Source organism: Columba livia, chromosome 10 (assembly GCF_036013475.1).
Source record: "Columba livia isolate bColLiv1 breed racing homer chromosome 10, bColLiv1.pat.W.v2, whole genome shotgun sequence".
NCBI classification, from domain to species: Eukaryota; Metazoa; Chordata; class Aves; order Columbiformes; family Columbidae; genus Columba; species Columba livia.
The window spans coordinates 2,410,028-2,427,508 of NC_088611.1; the positions used below are offsets into that span (position 1 = coordinate 2,410,028).

General features: G+C 46.4%; 1 protein-coding gene across 6 annotated transcripts in view; it reads left to right on the top strand.

Moving 5' to 3' along the window:
- FBLN2 (fibulin 2) overlaps positions 1-9,958 on the top strand; it is a 107,018-nt gene extending 97,060 nt beyond the window's left edge. For all 6 annotated transcript variants that reach the window (XM_065074896.1, XM_065074899.1, XM_065074894.1 and 3 more), the window contains exons 12-17: positions 1,053-1,181; positions 1,372-1,497; positions 2,136-2,252; positions 3,059-3,187; positions 7,969-8,092; positions 9,030-9,958. In XM_065074896.1, the coding sequence (XP_064930968.1) occupies positions 1,053-1,181; positions 1,372-1,497; positions 2,136-2,252; positions 3,059-3,187; positions 7,969-8,092; positions 9,030-9,387 (983 nt within the window). In that variant the 3' untranslated portion in view covers positions 9,388-9,958. The remainder of the gene's footprint in view (positions 1-1,052; positions 1,182-1,371; positions 1,498-2,135; positions 2,253-3,058; positions 3,188-7,968; positions 8,093-9,029) is intronic.
- Positions 9,959-17,481: the final 7,523 nt, after the last annotated feature.

The following is a 17,481-nucleotide window of genomic DNA, read 5'->3' on the forward strand; positions in this document are numbered from 1 at the left end:
CCTTGTTTTGATGCCACCTCTGATCTTAAGAGACAATGAGGAGGTGGGATTTCAGCAGGAATCTCTGAGCCAGTCAGAAATTGTGCAAGGAATTGTGATCAGAACTGCCCAGAACCCTTGGGAATCAAACAGGGCTCAAATCTGCGACTTCAAATAGGACAGTATGGAGAACCCCTTAGCCTTAGACTACCATCCTAATTAATATTGCATGAACAGGGATTTGGGTTGTGAAAATAGTCAGAGATGTGAATAATAGGAAGGAAGCAGGATCTGATGGGTTACTAAATGGCAGAACTCAGAATAGTTGAAGTTTCTGAGGGTTAATCAGACTTTTGATGCTTCTTGCCACAGATGGTAACAGGAATTTGTTAGATACTGATGAGCTATTTAGTCATGTTTCAAGTCTTGGAAATCAGCGTGTATTGAAAACCCTCATGTCATCTGAGGGCTTTTAAAATGAGATTGGAAGTGATGCGTGTGAGCGGAGAAGCGACTGATTTGTTGGTATTGGATTTTGGATGAGGCCGTGAGGAATATCAAAATGTGACTGGATGGAGTAGAGAAAGAAGATGGACATTGGGAGAGAGCAAAAGGTAGACAGCAGAAGCGAGATTGAAATGGCAACTAGGGATGAAAATAGCAATCGCTTTAATTGACGGGATAAGCAGAATTTCTGGCTGGTTCTTGCTTTGCTTGAAATGGCTTGCTGTGACTCACGTAATGGCAGAACAGAACAGGGTGTTGAAATGTCACAGTTCCAACAGAATCAAAATGTGTTTACACTGAATTGCAGAATACGCTGGGAAAGCTCCATTGCGGTTACAGTCCCCATTTTCACTTTTACGATAATGTATTGCTTTCCATAAGTTTGACTGGCAGATATGGAAAGCTGAGAAGAGCACGGTGGGAAGAGCTGCTCTTCTTTGTTCTGTCCAGAGGACGACCCTAAAAGTTTCTATTCCTGTTACTTCGTTTAATTTTGTTTTTCCTCTTCGTAAACGCTGATTTTCATCAAACTATATTTGAGCTAATTGCTTTCTGTGGCTCTGCAGACGTGGACGAATGTCAGACTGGTGTACACCGCTGCGGCGAAGGGCAGATTTGTCACAACCTCCCCGGGGCTTATCGCTGCGACTGCAAGATGGGCTATCAGTACGATGCGTTCAGCAGGAGCTGCATCGGTACGTAAGGCACAGGGTGGGATGAAACGACTGGTTGGTGGAGCCTCGCACCTCGGGGCAGTACGTAGCACCATTGCAGTTACTAGTTCTGCAGTGCGGCGCCTCCAAAGTTGCAAATGTGACGCTTTTAAAAATATCTCCCTGCATCTCGTTTGATGCTTTTGTTTCTAAGTTGATCGTGTATTTGCAGATATCAATGAGTGCTGGAATTACCCTGGCCGCCTGTGTCAGCACACGTGTGAGAACACCCCTGGCTCCTACCACTGCACTTGCTCTTCTGGTTTCCGCCTCTCTTACGATGGGAAGCATTGTGAAGGTACCGGACCTTTTTTCCATGAAGAAGAAATTGCAGTGTGAATTAAGGGACTTTAGAGGAGTTGAGGTGAAACATAAATACAGTAAGCCCATTATTTATGTGTCCTCAAATTTGCAGATACTCAATCAAACACTCAGACTGTCAGATGAGAGCCGACAGGTTTATCCTCTTCCTTCCTTTCCGTTATGCAATTTTCCTCTCCTTCCAGATAAAAGGAGAACATAACAAAGTTAGAATATGAAACTTTTCATTCAAATTTTAATAAAGATGAAACTTGGTAGTGACAAAACTTGAAAAACTTGATTTTGAATAGAATGGAAATTTTGTAAGGTCTCCATTGTATTTTTAAGATAATGATTACATGTTTTTAATCAAATGTAACATATAATGTCTGAAACGTGTTTGCATGTGGACATGTTTTTATTGGCATATATAGAAATGAAATTCAGGTGCAACAGCCATCCTCACAGTTCCTGTCGTTCTGCTGAGGTGGCAAAAACATCTTCTTGGGGTAAATTAGTCCCTCCTTATTCCCTCTGAGCAGAAGGGTCTGGTAGCTGTTCCCAGAGGCAAGAAGTGGTGGAAGTTACTGCTCTGAAGTGTTGTGGCAATGCCTGTGGGTTTGTTTTTGGATACAGATGTGAATGAATGCGATACTAGTCCCTGCAGCCAGGAGTGTGCCAACGTCTACGGTTCCTACCAGTGCTACTGCAGACAGGGTTTCCAGCTGGCAGAAGACGGGCATTCCTGTAAAGGTGAGGCTGCTGCTTTCCCAGGTCCAGTTCAATGTGTGTCCTCGTTAGCGGTCAGTGCTGTCTGACTCATTAGCAGTCGGTGCTGTTGAGCTCTCACCAAGCACCAAGTGCTGCAGGTGATGCCCAAGGATGATTCTGAGTTACACCCGGCTGCAGAAGCTGCAAAAGGTAACTCCAGCTATTAGAAAATTCAGTTTTGTTTTCATGCGTCTTACTTGGGACTGGGATACACCAGCAAGGTTCATGGAGCTAGAGATTATGACTGAAAAAAATGAGGAGGGAAGATATTTTACCTATATTGCATCAATTAAAACCTCCTCTCAGCCACAGCTGTAAGAAGGCTTGCCCTGACTTCTGCTGGTGGAGGGTGAATGAGTGATCAGAATGGAGAAGGGAAGGGTTCTACCTGATTTCTTGAAGTTACCAATCCTGACACATACTTTGGAGAGTCTCTGTGTAGGAAATAATGAAGAAACCCATGTTCTTCCTAGCACAGGGAAGCCCCTGAAGCAACCCTAGAGGAATTACAGAGGTGCTAGAGTGTTTTAAATTCAGATCTGCCCCAGACTTATTGTTCTTTTCCATAAGTCCACCCTACTTGCAATCAGTATTTTTGGCAGCAGTCTTGTGTTCAGCATTTCAGAAAGAGCCATCAGCTGCCCTAGAGCAATGGCAAACTTTCATGGTTGCGTTCTTGTTTAAGAATATATTATAAATGCATCAGATAAGAATTTCCTTGTGTTCTGCAGCCTCCCTTTTCAGACTTCTGTTCTTCTCATATGTTTGTAATTGTGTTTTTTCCCCAGATATCGATGAGTGCACGCAGAGCGCAGGCATTCTTTGTACTTTCCGCTGCGTGAATGTTCCTGGCAGTTACCAGTGTGCTTGTCCCGAGCAGGGATATACCATGGCAGCAAATGGAAGAACCTGTCGAGGTAATGAGGACTTTAGAAACTGAAAGGATTATATCATGAAGCTTTAGTCCTCAGAATGATATAAGCCATCATGATTATTCAGTCAAATCCAAATTTTATTACATTAGTCACTGTCAAAAAGCCAGTATTTGACAAAGTTTCCAAATATTGGTATCTGCAATGTCAGCTTTATGCTGTGTTAGAAAATGTGCCGCGGCAACTCAGCTGTCAGTGTGAGCTCATTGTTTAAATGAATTCCCAAGGGAGCCCACGTTATCATTCAGACTGATGACGACTTGCACAATGTGCACCTTGGCGCAGCGGTGAGTGAGCTGGTTTGCAGAGGTGCCAGATGTAGGAGTCTGTGGCTCCGTGATGAGCTGTGGTTTCCTGCCCCAGAAAACGGGGAGAGTGAATGTGGGAGCTGTGACGGGGACTTGCACGTCCTATCTGCCACCTGAGCTTCAATATGTTGGTGTTAGTAAAACTGAGTGTGAGATGTGTCCTCCCCACACACACACACACCTTTTCTCCATAATCACACAAGTGTCTGCTGGGTGTCTGGTGTTTTTCATCTGGTGCGCAGCTGTCTGGTTTTGAAGTAAAAAGCCCTGATTTCCAAAGGATGCACTGTCTGTGTGATGATGATTGAAGATCTGGTTACCTTCGCGTACACTGCGGGCATTCCTGCCGTCGGTTACACCAACTACCAGGCATTTCCTGCGCTTCGGTTTTCAGGAACCCTTCACATAACTTTGGGGTTATGTATCTCCTGTGCTAAAATTCTCTTCTCAGTGGTAACTGCAGTGAATTTACACTGTGTAAATCATGAATGGCATAAGCATACTTGATCCTGACTTTGGAGAGACAAACAGACTAAGTAACAATTAAATTTTGTTAAAGGTTTTTAAAGCTGCTTTTTTTTTTAAGTTTGACTTCAGAATGCAGTGACATCCGTGGGCATTTTATTTCTTACGTAAAAATCACCTTTAGAAAACTGCAGTTTTGTGGTTGGTTGTTTTTTTCCTCTCCTTGGAGTGCCGGCCCGTTCTCTGGCACCTCCACCAGCAGCGAGGTCTGAGCCGCGCCACCGCTCCCCAGCCAGCTCAGCTCCAGCCCAACGCACCCAGCGCTGCGGGAAGGAGGTTTCCAAACAGACCTGGGGACCCCACGTGGATTCTTTGCATAGTGTGAAATCCTCCCTGCACATTCCCCCTGCGATTGCACAGACCGGCCCTGCTAAGCGAGCTGTACAATAACACTTAGAAAAGCTTTTTGAAGTCCTTATGCCAGCTGGAACACGCACCCTTCAAGGGCAAAGTTGGTCCCTTGCAGAACTCGGCATGTGCGTGGCTGGAGAGCTGGTGTTCAGCCAGGTGCTGGAACCAGCCCCGGGTCCATGCCCTGTTTGAGCTCTGCAAGTGCGTAGCTACAAGTCTGGGCAGGCTTTTATATTGAGGTCTCTGAAAATATGGTCAGGGAAACAGTCTGAATTGATGCCAGCTGGACTAAACTCATTATTATATTGGTTTCCACCAGCTGAAGGTCTGGCCCCCGTTGCTCATCATCTGAGCAGTTCTTCAGAGTTGCTGGTGGTACATTCTTTGTACCCTCTCTTTCAAACAGAGGGCTTCTATCTCATGTAATAACGTCTCCACATGTGGAACATTTTGGAGGTGCTGGCTGTGGTATTCGCAGCCCAGCCGCACTGGTGCACCGAGCGCTTTCATGACAATGGTTGCAATATGGAAGAAATTTTCTTTTCACCTAGGGGCACTTCTGCGAATCAGCAAGGGATTTAATTTACTTTGATTCTCTCCCGCTTCCTATTGTATACTTCGCTTTGCAAGACTCTGAAAGCAGCCAGCTCAGTGCATGAGACCAGTTCTCGTCCCGGGGGAACGGAGGGAGTGGGAGGTTGGAGTTTTCCTCTAAGTCTCTCTCCTCTGTGACAACTGGCAGGACTGCAGAGCCCAGCACAGTCCGCGTGGTTTGTCTGTTAGCGTTTATTTCATTTTAAAGCCTCCGTGCGTTGTCTAGACATTTGGGAGTACACAATGTGACTGTGGGATCTTTGCCAATATTTTTTGCTCAAGCTGGATCCTTGTTATTGCATCTGGTTTTCAGCATTTTAAGGTCCGTGGCTTGGGTTTGTGCGTATGTATTATTTAGGTAACTACGTTTATGCTCTAAGCCATAAAGTGTCTTTGAGCTTTAAATATTCTTTTTTGTCTTCTGCAACATTATTTCTCATTACAGTGGTGTATTTATATTTAACTTGGCCTTGTTCTAAAGTGAGGTTCCCCTATTTCATAATAGTCTGGTGGAGCTTACATCTCCTGGATGGTGCAGCTGTACAGCAGTGGTTACTGCGTGTTGGATGTGCCCCCTGCTTTAATCCAGAGCAACCTTCATGCACAGACAAATTCTTCTCCGGGCACAGCCCAGCTTTCTCAGTTTTCAACACGTCACTGAGAAGGTCCCGTTGGATTTTACCATGGGCGGGTTGTGTTCCGGTGGGTTTCTTTATTCCTAATGGAAAGCTTTTGTCACAGCAGGCTGTGAATGGGCGATGTATTGGCAGATGTAGGGTGTCTGTCCATCCATGATGTGTTTTAAGGCCCCTGCAGGCTGCGGTGATGGGGGAACGTTAAGTGGCCGTTTCACAGCCCTGTCCGTGAAGAAGGAGCCATTGCGATAACACACGTTCTGCAGCGTACGAGCAGTTTATAGCAGTGGCCAGTCCTCGTCAGGGGCCGTCCCTCGTGTGTCCCACCCGGAATGGGTCCCCGCACGGGCTCTGCTGCCGGGAGCCCGGTGGTGCCTCCCCAGCCCTGGAGCTGTGAGACGCACACGGGGCTGTGAGCACCACGCTGCTTTAGAAACACCACGCAGGACACCGGCGCCGTCTGAGCCTCAAACTGTGGGTCAGGGAGCACCAGTGACCTGTGAAGCTGTAAAAATTGGCCCATCACTTTCAGGAAGCTACTTAAAATCCACTTTCAATCACAACAGCTGTGGAAAGCTTGCACAGCAGATGCGGGGATGGACGGGATGGCTGGTCTGAGAAGTTCAGGGTTCCACTGCCTTAGAGTGCTACTAGTTAGTTATTTTATTCTGCTTCCTTTCAGCCTAGTTTATAATATTACAACACAACTCAGACACCTCAGGAGAAGGGAGAATATGACAACACAGACGATTCTGTCTAGGTGTTCATGTATCATTTGAACAAAACATGTTTGTGTTTGATTTTTATTGCAGTGGGAAGTGGCAAAACAGAGGGGTCTTGGGGTTTGACAACTATTTTCCTTCTCGTGTTTATTCTCCATGGGAAGTTAAACCCTGTGTGCATCAGGTGTGTTTGGGATTAGAATAGCTGGGTTCACAGGCAGGTCCAGGTGTTTGCAAAGGCCAGAAGGAAGCTCACGGCCCTGAGTGGCTGCACTGGCCACAGCCTCCGCCACGCATGGGCAGGACTATCCCACAGCACGGGCAGGACCACGAGCTGCTGGTAGGGACGAGTGGTCTCCCTTAATTATCGCACATGCTGCCGAGTGTACTGTCAGTTCTTATTAACTGATAATGTCGAGGAAAGAAATTTTTTTTTCTGCAGAAGACATGAATTTTAGCAGAATTGAAATCAATGTGATTTACCCTGTTGCTGCAAATGCCAGAAAGTGTGGGAATAGAGTGTACTATCAGCAAGTTTGCTGATGGCACCAAGCTGGGAGGAGTGGCTGACGCTGGAAGCTGTGCTGCCATCAGAGACCTGGACAGGCTGGAGAGCTGGGCAGAGAGAAATTTAATGAAATATAACAAGGGCAAGTGTAGAGTCTTGAATCTGGGCAGGAACAACCCCAGGTTCCAGTGTAAGTTGGGGAATGACCTATTAGAGAGCAGCGTAGGGGAAAGGGACCTGGGGGTCCTGGGGACAGCAGGGTGACCATGAGCCAGCACTGGGCCCTTGTGGCCAGGAAGCCAATGGTACCTGGGGTGGGTTAGAAGGGGGTGGTCAGTAGGTCAGAGAGGTTCTCCTGCCCCTCTGCTCTGCCCTGGGGAGACCACACCTGGAATATTGTGTCCAGTTGTGGCCCCTCAGTTCCATCAGGACAGGGAACTGCTGGAGAGAGTCCAGCGCAGCCACCAAGATGCTGAAGGGAGTGGAGCATCTCCCGTGTGAGGAAAGGCTGAGGGAGCTGGGGCTCTGGAGCTGGACAAGAGGAGACTGAGGGGGGACTCATTCCTGGGGATCAATATGGAAAGGGGGAGCGTCAGGAGGATGGAGCCAGGCTCTTCTGGTGACAACCAGTGACAGGACAAGGGGCAATGGGTGCAAACTGGAACACAGGAGGTTCCACTGAAAGATGAGCAGAAACTTGTTCCTGGTGAGGGTGGCAGAGCCTGGCCCAGGCTGCCCAGGGGGGTTGTGGAGTCTCCTTCTGTGCAGACATTCCAACCCGCCTGGACACCTTCCTGTGTAACCTCATCTGGGTGTTCCTGCTCCATGGGGGGATTGCACTGGATGAGCTTTCCAGGTCCCTTCCCATCCCTGACATTCTGGGATTCTGTGATTCTGTGTGTGCAGAGATGAACCTGTCACACCTGGGCTCGGTGTGCCTGTCCCAGCCCAAGTGTGCCCCGCAGCACCGGCACTGCCCAGGCACTGCGACTCAGCCCTCTGCACACCCACAGACCCCTCTTCCCATGCACAGAGAGGCTCATAAGCATATTACAGCCTGTAGATTGTGATTAGTTTCGTATTTTTTAACTTAGCATGTCTTTTTCCTTGTGTTTCTTCTTAGATGTCGATGAATGTGCAATAGGAACCCATAACTGCTCAGCTGCAGAGACTTGCTACAACATCCAGGGCAGCTTCCGCTGCCTGTCCTTCGAGTGCCCTTCCAACTACAGAAAAGTGTCTGACATGTGAGTATCGCCATCACAACACGGCCAGCAGCCCTGTAGTGCAATAGTTTGTGGGCGAGCGTTAAGCGCCCAGAGCTCTGAGAAGATGCTTTGGTACCTGGAGCACACAGGCTTTCCCCATAGAGAAGAGTTTCTGCCTCTTCCCAGTTTTTGCCTCTTCTTCTTCCCAGCCCTCGAGCCCCCATGTGCCTCCCAACTGCTGCTGTAACAGCAGCTTGCAGCTCGACTTGCTACAGCTCTAACAAGGCTCTGTTTATAATTAGATTTAAGAAAAAATAACATCTCTGCTGCTTATGTCATTGCAGTGGCTGCCAGGCTGCTCCATGCGCCACTTTTACAGTGGGTTTGGGGCTCCCTGTTTAATATTCAGGTTGCAGCTCCTCAGAGAGTGTTGAAACATGGAAGGAGAGTGGGATAAGGAGCTTGCCAGGCTGCAGGGGTCTGGCAGGGGCACATCCCGCAGCAGCTGGGGCTCAGGAGCCCCAAAATCTCCCTGCCTATTTCTGCCTCAGTGGCTGCTGGGGCTTTGGAAGCTGTATTCCATTCCTTATGACTTAAAACATACTTTTCCTGCCTTATAGAACCGAGCAGCTTTGCAAGTTGAGGAGCTTGTTTCCCATTCCCGTGTTTTAGCTACATTTTTCAGCATTTTTATTGTTATTTTCTTGGGGCGCTGTTAGTGATGAGTTGCAGACGCCTCTTCCACGCTCTGTGCTTCCCCACACAGCTCCCCATGTCCGTGATCTTTCTCTTACACTGTTGTACTCTGACACTTATATCATTTACAAATGGGCCCTGTAAAAGCAGAACAAGCAGCTGATTATTACACAGCTGAAATTTAGGACACCTGTTTGTCTAATACTTTTGCAATTCTCTGAAATACATATATTTTTACCTGGATATGGACACTGAATGTGCTTCATTTCTCATCTCCTAGGCGGTGTGAACGAATCAGTTGTTTTAATTACCTGGACTGCCAAAACACCCCGGTGCGCATTACCTATTACCAGCTGAACTTCCAAACCAATATCGTGGTCCCAGCTCATATTTTCCGTATTGGACCATCGCCTGCCTACGCTGGAGACAACATAATCCTCACCATCAACAAGGGGAACGAGGAGAACTACTTCAGCACGCGAAGGCTGAACTCGTACACGGGCATCGTCTACCTCCAGCGACAAGTCAAAGAGCCTAAAGACTTTTTGTTAGATGTTGAAATGAAACTGTGGCGTCAGGGAACGTACACTACTTTCCTTGCCAAAATTTACATTTTCATCACAGCTCATGCGTATTGAAGCGTGTATTGACTTGGATTTTATTGGTGCTATGCTCTTTAACTGCTCTACCAAAGCTTAATACTGTTGAACTGGCATTTAATGTATCTAGCCTTTATATTATTTTTCTATCATTGCTTTAAACTTTTTTATTGGTTGTGTAAATTAAGTTAATTTTTATCGTTTTGTTTTGTTTTCTTATGTAATTCTTTACATCGTCATTTGACAATGAGCGTAGGAAGGGTTAGAAAGACAGTACATGCGTTGTGTTAAGTGCTGGAACCTTTTCTTAGGAATTATTTTTAGGTTTAGTCACATCTGCACCAGAGAGGAAAGATGTTCACTTGGGAGCAATGGGTTTTGCCACTAAGGGAAAAAACCTTGAGCAGTTTCTCTTTATGACACAAAGTTCTGGTCCGGCTCAGCGCCGGCCCCCACTGAGGTTCCTCTGTGTGGAGACGCGGCGGCGATGGCCACACGTGGACGCTGATGGTTGGCTCACCTCATCCTATCGGGTTCTTTTCCTCCTGCCAACTTTCATAATATGTTGCCTAAAATATATATATATAAATAAAACTCCACCAGTGAAAAAGCCTACGAATGAATCTTGCTTTAGGAGAACTACACACATGGTGAATATTTGCAAGACCGAGGCCTTGAGGAACGTCGTGCTTTGGGGTGAAAGCTCGCGTTGTTGTTTTTAGTAATTGTCCTTATAGGTGCTGGGATTCCTCTCTATACAGACTCATGCTATTTAGGTAACTATAAGCGTAGATTAGATGCGTTATAATTCTTAAAGGAATGTCCAAGAGGAAACATGGAAATAACGAAATAATCAATTACTGCTCTTCATTTTAAAGCGTGGGTGCGCCACTGAGGAACCACTTGCAGCTTTAAATAAACGCAAAGGGGAGTTGCTTCTCTTCTGCAGGAAAATGGCTTCAGTTGTGTTACTCAATGACGCAGAGGAAAATGCTCGTTAAATTGGCGGTTTGTATAATGCCATTTAGAGAATAGCACAACCTCAGTTTTGAGCTGGATTTCCTCTCGTTCTACAGGAAACTGGATGTGGTCCAAAGCTGAAGGCCAAATGTGGTAAAGCATAGTATAATCGAAGTATTTGTTAGGATTTAGAAATGAATATCAGAACTTCTTTATGGCTGTTTTCTTTGGGTTTGATTTTTTTTTTTTCCTCCCCCCAAAAAGGCTCCAATGTTGAAACTTTCTGGGCTTCCTTTGTTCCAGTTATAATTATTCTGCAAAATGTTTTAAAGGAAAAACATAGCTACAATATATTGATGTTTACCACACTGCAGTTTAATAATCTGTTCTTTTCTACAATCTTGTTTTGTCCAGCATGTACACAAAAAAACCCCGAGAAATCCAATCTTAGGTCTTGTTATGCTATAATCAACAATTTTATTATATTGTAAAAGGTTCGTTTGAATTGCATCTTAAAATGGCGTAAACCCCACATGGTGAGAGGGGAGCTGTACTGTATTCACTATATCCCAAGGCCAATTTCTTCCACTTCAAGAAACTTAAAATTTGGATTCTCTTATTGATAAAAAAGTGCAAATGTTTCTGTGTCTAACATCGCAAAGACCCATTACCGGGGAAAAATTATCGCTGTTCCCCAGCTGTAAAATATGGGATATCTGAGTTTGCATACAACAAGCTTTGTTTTGGTTTGTTTTGGTTTGTTTTTTTTCTATAAAAATCATTTTGTAAAAGTGATCTTCATCCATCTTTTGTTTTGCATAGTGAAGAGTTTCGTAAGCGTTTAGCAGAGAGACCCACGTTGCTGTGATTTGTCGTTCCAGATGCCGTGGATCTCACAGCCCCAGGCCCGGCAGCACCAAGACGAGCAGGAGCTTCCAGGTTCATCCCGCAGCCTCCCTGTGAAGCGGCGATACAAGTGTCACCCAGAGTTCTCCATCAGCATCAGGATTTGATTGAACGTAAATTATATTCAAGCCTCAACAGTCTCTCTTGTCAGAGCACAGTTGGACAGGCTATTTGTTACCTGGAGACCTTTCGCTGAGTAAAACCAGCCATAGTCAATCATATTAAGGATCTGGCAGTTTGTAACACCGACTTTTCATTTTCTAGACGGGTAATTGATGAAGAAAGTTTGAGGAAAGGTTTTGCATACTATTATAACTAAAGTGCTGTGTTATAAAAAAGCAAGTCTTCATCAGCACTGTGTCCGGCAGGCATTCGAAAAGGGTTAGGAACAGTCGCTCGGTCAGAGCAAAGGAAAGGCTTATGGGGGATAATTTCCCATTCCTCTGTTCCCAAAACAACGAGAGGAATCTTTTACCTCTTACCAACCCAACACGTGTGCGCTGTTGGTTTTAGTGGCCAGTTGGCGCTGCAGCCTCTGCTTTGTCTTGGGACAGCACTCATGATTGAACTTGGACTGGTGAGGACGTGCTCTCCCTGGCTCGCAGTGGCTTTGGGCTGGAATTCGGTCTCCTCCACCTGGTCTGGCTCCTGACAGCGCCCGTTCCCATCACCAGTAACACTCCTTCCGCTTTATTTGGCCGGGCAACCTGGACGGGAGATGAGAGTGTGTGTGTCCCTGCACACTGAACAGAGTTCAGGCCTGGGCTGTATCTCTGTGGCCTCTTTCTTAAAACACCAATAGCTTTCCTGAATTCTCCCTTGAACAGCCATATTTTTCTTTCTTTCTTTCCTTTATTTCCTTTCTCCATTTCTAACAAGTGAATTAAGTAGCTTTTTATTTATTCCCTCAGCTGCTTTGTGCCCCCTCCACCTTGCCTGTTGGAGGTGAAGTAAGAACAGCTACCCGAGAACTATGCAAGCTGATAAATTCATGAGGAAGACAACAGCTTTAAACCTAATAAAGAATTATAGCAGGCTTGGGGCATATGATTATATATGTGTAAAACCTGAGATTATTAGTATGCCCAAAATTGGAAATGGCCTTTATGTGACCTGTCTGAACAGTCCGTGTTCTGCTTAGATTTGCGGGGACTTACTCCTGCCTCTACGAAATTTGATCTCATTGTACTTGGCTGGTTTATTCCTTGGGAGATCTGGTGATCCCAGAGACTGAGGAAGATCAAATGTATCATTGGAAAGAAGAAGAAATTAAAATCTGTGTGTTTGCTGGAAATTTGAATGGGTCCATTACAGAATGAAACAGCAGGTTTGCTTTTGACTGGAATTTACATAACATGCAATTCAATTAGCAGTAGATTAATGAGAAAGATGTTTTTACCTAATATTTTAATTGTATCTGTTCTGCACCGGGGAGGAAGTATTTTCCCATCTCGTAGCATGTAAGTAATACCCGTATGTGGGTTACTGCAGTGTGGCTGGTGTGTGCCAGCATTGTGCGGTGATGCTGTAGAGAAGAGTCACCGGGTGCTCAGCGTGGGCCTTGCTGCTCCTCACACTGCGGGACCCCCACACGGCCCACCCATTGCAGCAGCGCGAGCTGGGAACCACAATGGACCAGAATTCTTCTGTTTGAGGGTGGTAAAATGCTGGCCAGGTTTCCAGAGAGGTGGTGGATGAACCATCCCTGGAGACATCCCAGGCCAGGCTGGACGGGGCTCTGAGCAACCTGAGCTGGTGAAGATGTCCCTGCTCATGGCAGGGGGGGCACTGGGGGAGCTGGGGAGGGCCCTTCAACACAAACCATCCTGTGGTTCTGTTAGCTCCAAGATCCCACAAAGAGAATTTCATTCCGTTTTATTTTTCTTCTCCTTTATATCAGTTATTCCTCAGTCTAGTGATTTAGGAGAGAAGCAGCTTTCAGCTTTTCAGGATTTTGTGGTCTGGGTTATGCTTTGAGGTTCCAGCTATGGGAAGGACATGCTGCAATAACAGCTTTACCATGAACCAGTCTCTTCTGCGGAGGCCTCGTGGAGCACAGCTGTGTCACACAGGTGTTGGTGGTTCAGCGATCAGGGTGGGGTTTGCAGGAGGAGCCCAGGAGAGCCCCCACCTCCTGGGGCTGGGCAGTTGTTGTCCCTGCGCTCCCTTCACTTGGCTCCTGGGTGCTGCTGGGTGCTGCTGAGGGGACGTTTCCCCCGTACCAGCTGTGGTCTGCGTGTCCTCACACCTTTGCGACCCACCCAGCCCTGGCCTGTGGTGCTCTGGAAAAGCTGCTCGTCACAGCCCGGCCAGGAGTGCTGAAAACAGCGTGCACGAGACGGAAAGCAAAGGTAAAGAATGATAAAATGGCAAAACCGAAGATTTTTCATTTCTCTGGTAGGTGGTTCTGGTGCTAAATTTGGTTTTTTGTGTGGTCCTGGGGTACAGTGTTAAGCATGTGATTAAAATGGGTGTCCTTTGTGGGTAGGGAAGTTTGGTACTTCTCTCAGAGCTTTGCAGGGTGAGGACTTGCTTTCATTTGGTTTAGAGGTTACAGAAGACTCTCTTGTATATTCTTTGTCTCCCCCTGTTCTCTGTCGCCCATGTGAGAGGCCCTGGCTGTTCTTCCTCATTCGTTTTTCTTTTATTTTTTCTTCATCTTTTCATTGTTCCCCCCCATGCCAGGAGAAAGAGAAAGTTCCAGCTGGGGGGATTAGAATTCTTGAGTAAAAATAGATTTTGAGGTTAAATAGAAAGTATCTTCCCACTTTCAGTGTTCTCCGCATCACAGACACATTCATTTTGAAGTGGCTACGGAAAAGCAGGATTTAATTATATCCACTTCCAGTGGTATGAAACCCAAGTCACAAACTTGATCCTTTTGTCTTCTAAAACACAACTCTTGATGTTGTGTGTTCTCTACACACAGCAGTCAATGTGTAGGGCTGTTCCAGGCCTCTGGAGCCCTTTGGAGAAGCTTCAGGCTTCCAGGGCTCCTGCCTGGTGTCCCCTGGCATGAGTTGCTGGGGGCTGGTCCTGAGGCTCTTCTCATCACTGCTGGCGGTGTGGGAATGGGAATATCTCATGTTGGAAGGGACCCAAGTCCTGAAAAAGAGCATCTTCTTCCAGCTGCACCCCAACAGGAGGTGACATTGGCTTCGCCATTGCAGTGGGGTTAAAGGTTTTGCCATCTGCTATGGATTTTCTTTTTCTAGCTGGAGTTGGAGAGGAAGAGGATGCTGCGGTGTCCTCCGTGCTGTGAAGGGAGAGGCAGGAGGGGATTCTTTGTATGTTAGAGAGTCTTGTGTGTGGTGGCCAAGAACTATGCTGAGTGCGTAAATTATCAGCAGGATGTTTTAATTGCTTGGAGCTGGGGTGGTGTGGTGGTACTGGTGGGCTGGAAGAGCTGAACTGGTGATGCGGGGCGTGGGGAGCTGCTGTGGCACAGAAGGTGATGAGGGAGACCTGGTGTGACAGACCCAGCCCAAGGAGAAAGTCACCCCTGGTTCATGCTGAGTAAAGAACTGGTCTCAGCTGGGACATGTGGAGGTGACCCGGGGGAGGTTAATCAGCACGGAATGTGTGAGACAGCAGATGGAGATTACTTCTGTCCAGGGTTTATGGGGATTTGTTTCAGTGATAATGGTCTGTAACCAAAGCATTAAATCAAACCTCACAGAGAAGTTTCTGAAGAGAAACACTGATTATGGAAAGTTTCTTTGAAGTCTGTGTTTCACAAATTGTTCCCAATAGAACAAATGATGAATGCCATCCTTCTGGGGGACGTGGGAGGGGGGGAGTCTAAAATCTAATTGTATTTTGGAATAACAGCGAAATGTGCAGAGTACTGAACTCTCATCGGCGCCGTGAATTTCTAGAAAGTAATTATAAAACACACTAGTAACAATAGCTGATCCAATTTAAGCAAAATCCATCCAAACCAGAGCCATAAATGCTTCGGGAGGGTGGCAATGCTGCCTCTGCTGGGTGTTGGCGGCTCCACGGGCTGCGCTGCACAGAGGGGCTGGACTCACCGCGATGGCAGGATTGCTGTTTGAATCCAGATGCACCACAGGAGACAGTAGATCCTCCCTGGCATTGGTGGCCAGGGTCAAAAAATGTGCGCAGAATACTTTGAGTACAGGAAAAAGACTGATAACCTTCAATGAGGTGCGTTTGGAGTGTTGCCATTTTTGGAGTTTGAATAAACTCTGGAAACGTGGTTGATAAAATGACCTTTTGCAGGTAACATATGATGATGAAAAGTTTGCTTTATTGTTGATAACAAAGCTGCTCTGACCAGCAGTTAAAGATGATGGTAGTGGGAGGACATTGGTGTGAGTGGGCGGCTGGAGAGCCCGTTTCCTACGTCCATCGGTGCAACATCAAGCTCCCAAACTCATTTCGGGTGGATGAAACTGCGCCTCCCTGGGCTGGCACTGGAAATTCCGAGTGTGTTGTGTAGCACCGCGCCAACGCTGCAGCCGTTGAAATGTAAAATGATCGTTTTCTTCTCTTACAGACATTCTTCACAATAGTTTCATGAAAGAGTAATCCCAGTTAATCTCGGCTTTTGCAAAGGTCTGTCATGGTTAATCCTCTTATCTTTCAGTTGCACCTTGGAGAAATAGCTTTCACATTGACCAGGAATATCTCAGTTTCGGGTTCACTAATGTAGAAGTGTAATTCTGGAGTAACAATACAATATAGTTTAGAATTGCTGCTGTGAGTAGGAGCAGGACTGTGCCTAACCACCAGCTACACACCGTAATAACTGAACTCTGTGTTGTAGGTATTTGTGTATCCTAGATACAATATATTGGTGGAATATTGTAATGCTGAACTCAGTATAAATGGACACAAAGCCGCTGTGGTGTTGACGAGAGGAAAAGACAGTCCTGTAATGACTCGTGTTTGATTGTCGGTGCAGTTGGGAGGGCACAAATGTGGAGTTTAGTCACAAAGTTTAGGGATTCCCAAGGCCAGCAGGTGGCTTGCTGCATTTGCAGGCCGGGGGAGTCTAACAAGAGATACAGATGCTCATAAACTTTGCCAGAGCAGACAACACTCCTCTGAATGCACTCTCCATTTATAGAAAAGTAGCGGTTACTGGTGCAAGTAATCCCATTTAACGGGCAGGCTTGGGTGCTCGGCTGGGCTTTGGAAGAGCTGGAGCCAGTTCTGGGCTCTGTCCAAAGGGACAACAGGGCACTAAGCAATGGCGACACACGTGGCTACAGCTGCGACGCGTCTTTGCGTCCAGTACGAGAGTTATACAACAAATCCTCTACTTCACCCTGTAAGGGTAGTATCAGCGTGATACTTTGTGGTTGTAGAACTACTGTTACCACATTAGAGGCTGGAATAAACCCTGTGGACTGTTCTCTGTCACCTGTAGTTCTCCTATACCAGACACCAGAGATAATAACTTTGAAAATAATGATTTACTAAGAAAACTACTGAATTTTCTTAAGACTTTTCTACAGACACAGCTTTTATATTGAATTTACAATTATGATTAATTATAAATCCTATTTTCCTTTGGGGAGAGGAGCAAAGACACATATGACAGATGCTTGTACTGTTACCTGGTCACATCTGGAACACTCTGGCATATATAATGATGAATTTAAGAATGCAATTACTCCACATAGGTACCTATTGTTCAAAACCATATCTTTTGGCTTGTAAATGAGCAGCGGGTGAAGGCCAGGCTCCAAAGCAGATGTTTGGTGCTGGAGCTGCCCAACGGTGCTGGGAGAGCCCTGGTCCTACCATCGGGCCCCTGCCCCACGCCCCACATGAAGATGGTTTGAGGGGAGTTTGGTGGTGGCGGTTGTGCTTTGGAGGTGTTTTGTTTGTGTGTTTAGTGGTTGGTCCAAAGGGGGTGGTGGGTGTTCCCATCTCTGCATGGCACATTTTGCAGGTCACCTGTGTGTCACTTGAGTCAAGTCAAGTCCTTTGGCATGTGGTGCAGAGTTGAGTTTTACGGGTGTTATTTACCCACTCAGCCCCGCGTCACAACCCTCCCATCCCCCCTTGAAATCTCCAGACTTGAGTATTTGGTAACTTGGGTACCTTCAACAACCTTCCTCTCTTCCTTTCATGAATTCCACTTGCAGCCTCTCTGCTGTTGTTGCCTTCTGTAGCTTGTTTTGCTTTTACCCCATTGCCAGGAGGTTTTTGTTTCATCACTTCTCTCCCTTTTAAAAGGGCACAGGGCAAAAGAGAAACATCCAAAAATCCATCAACCCTTTCTCGTGGATG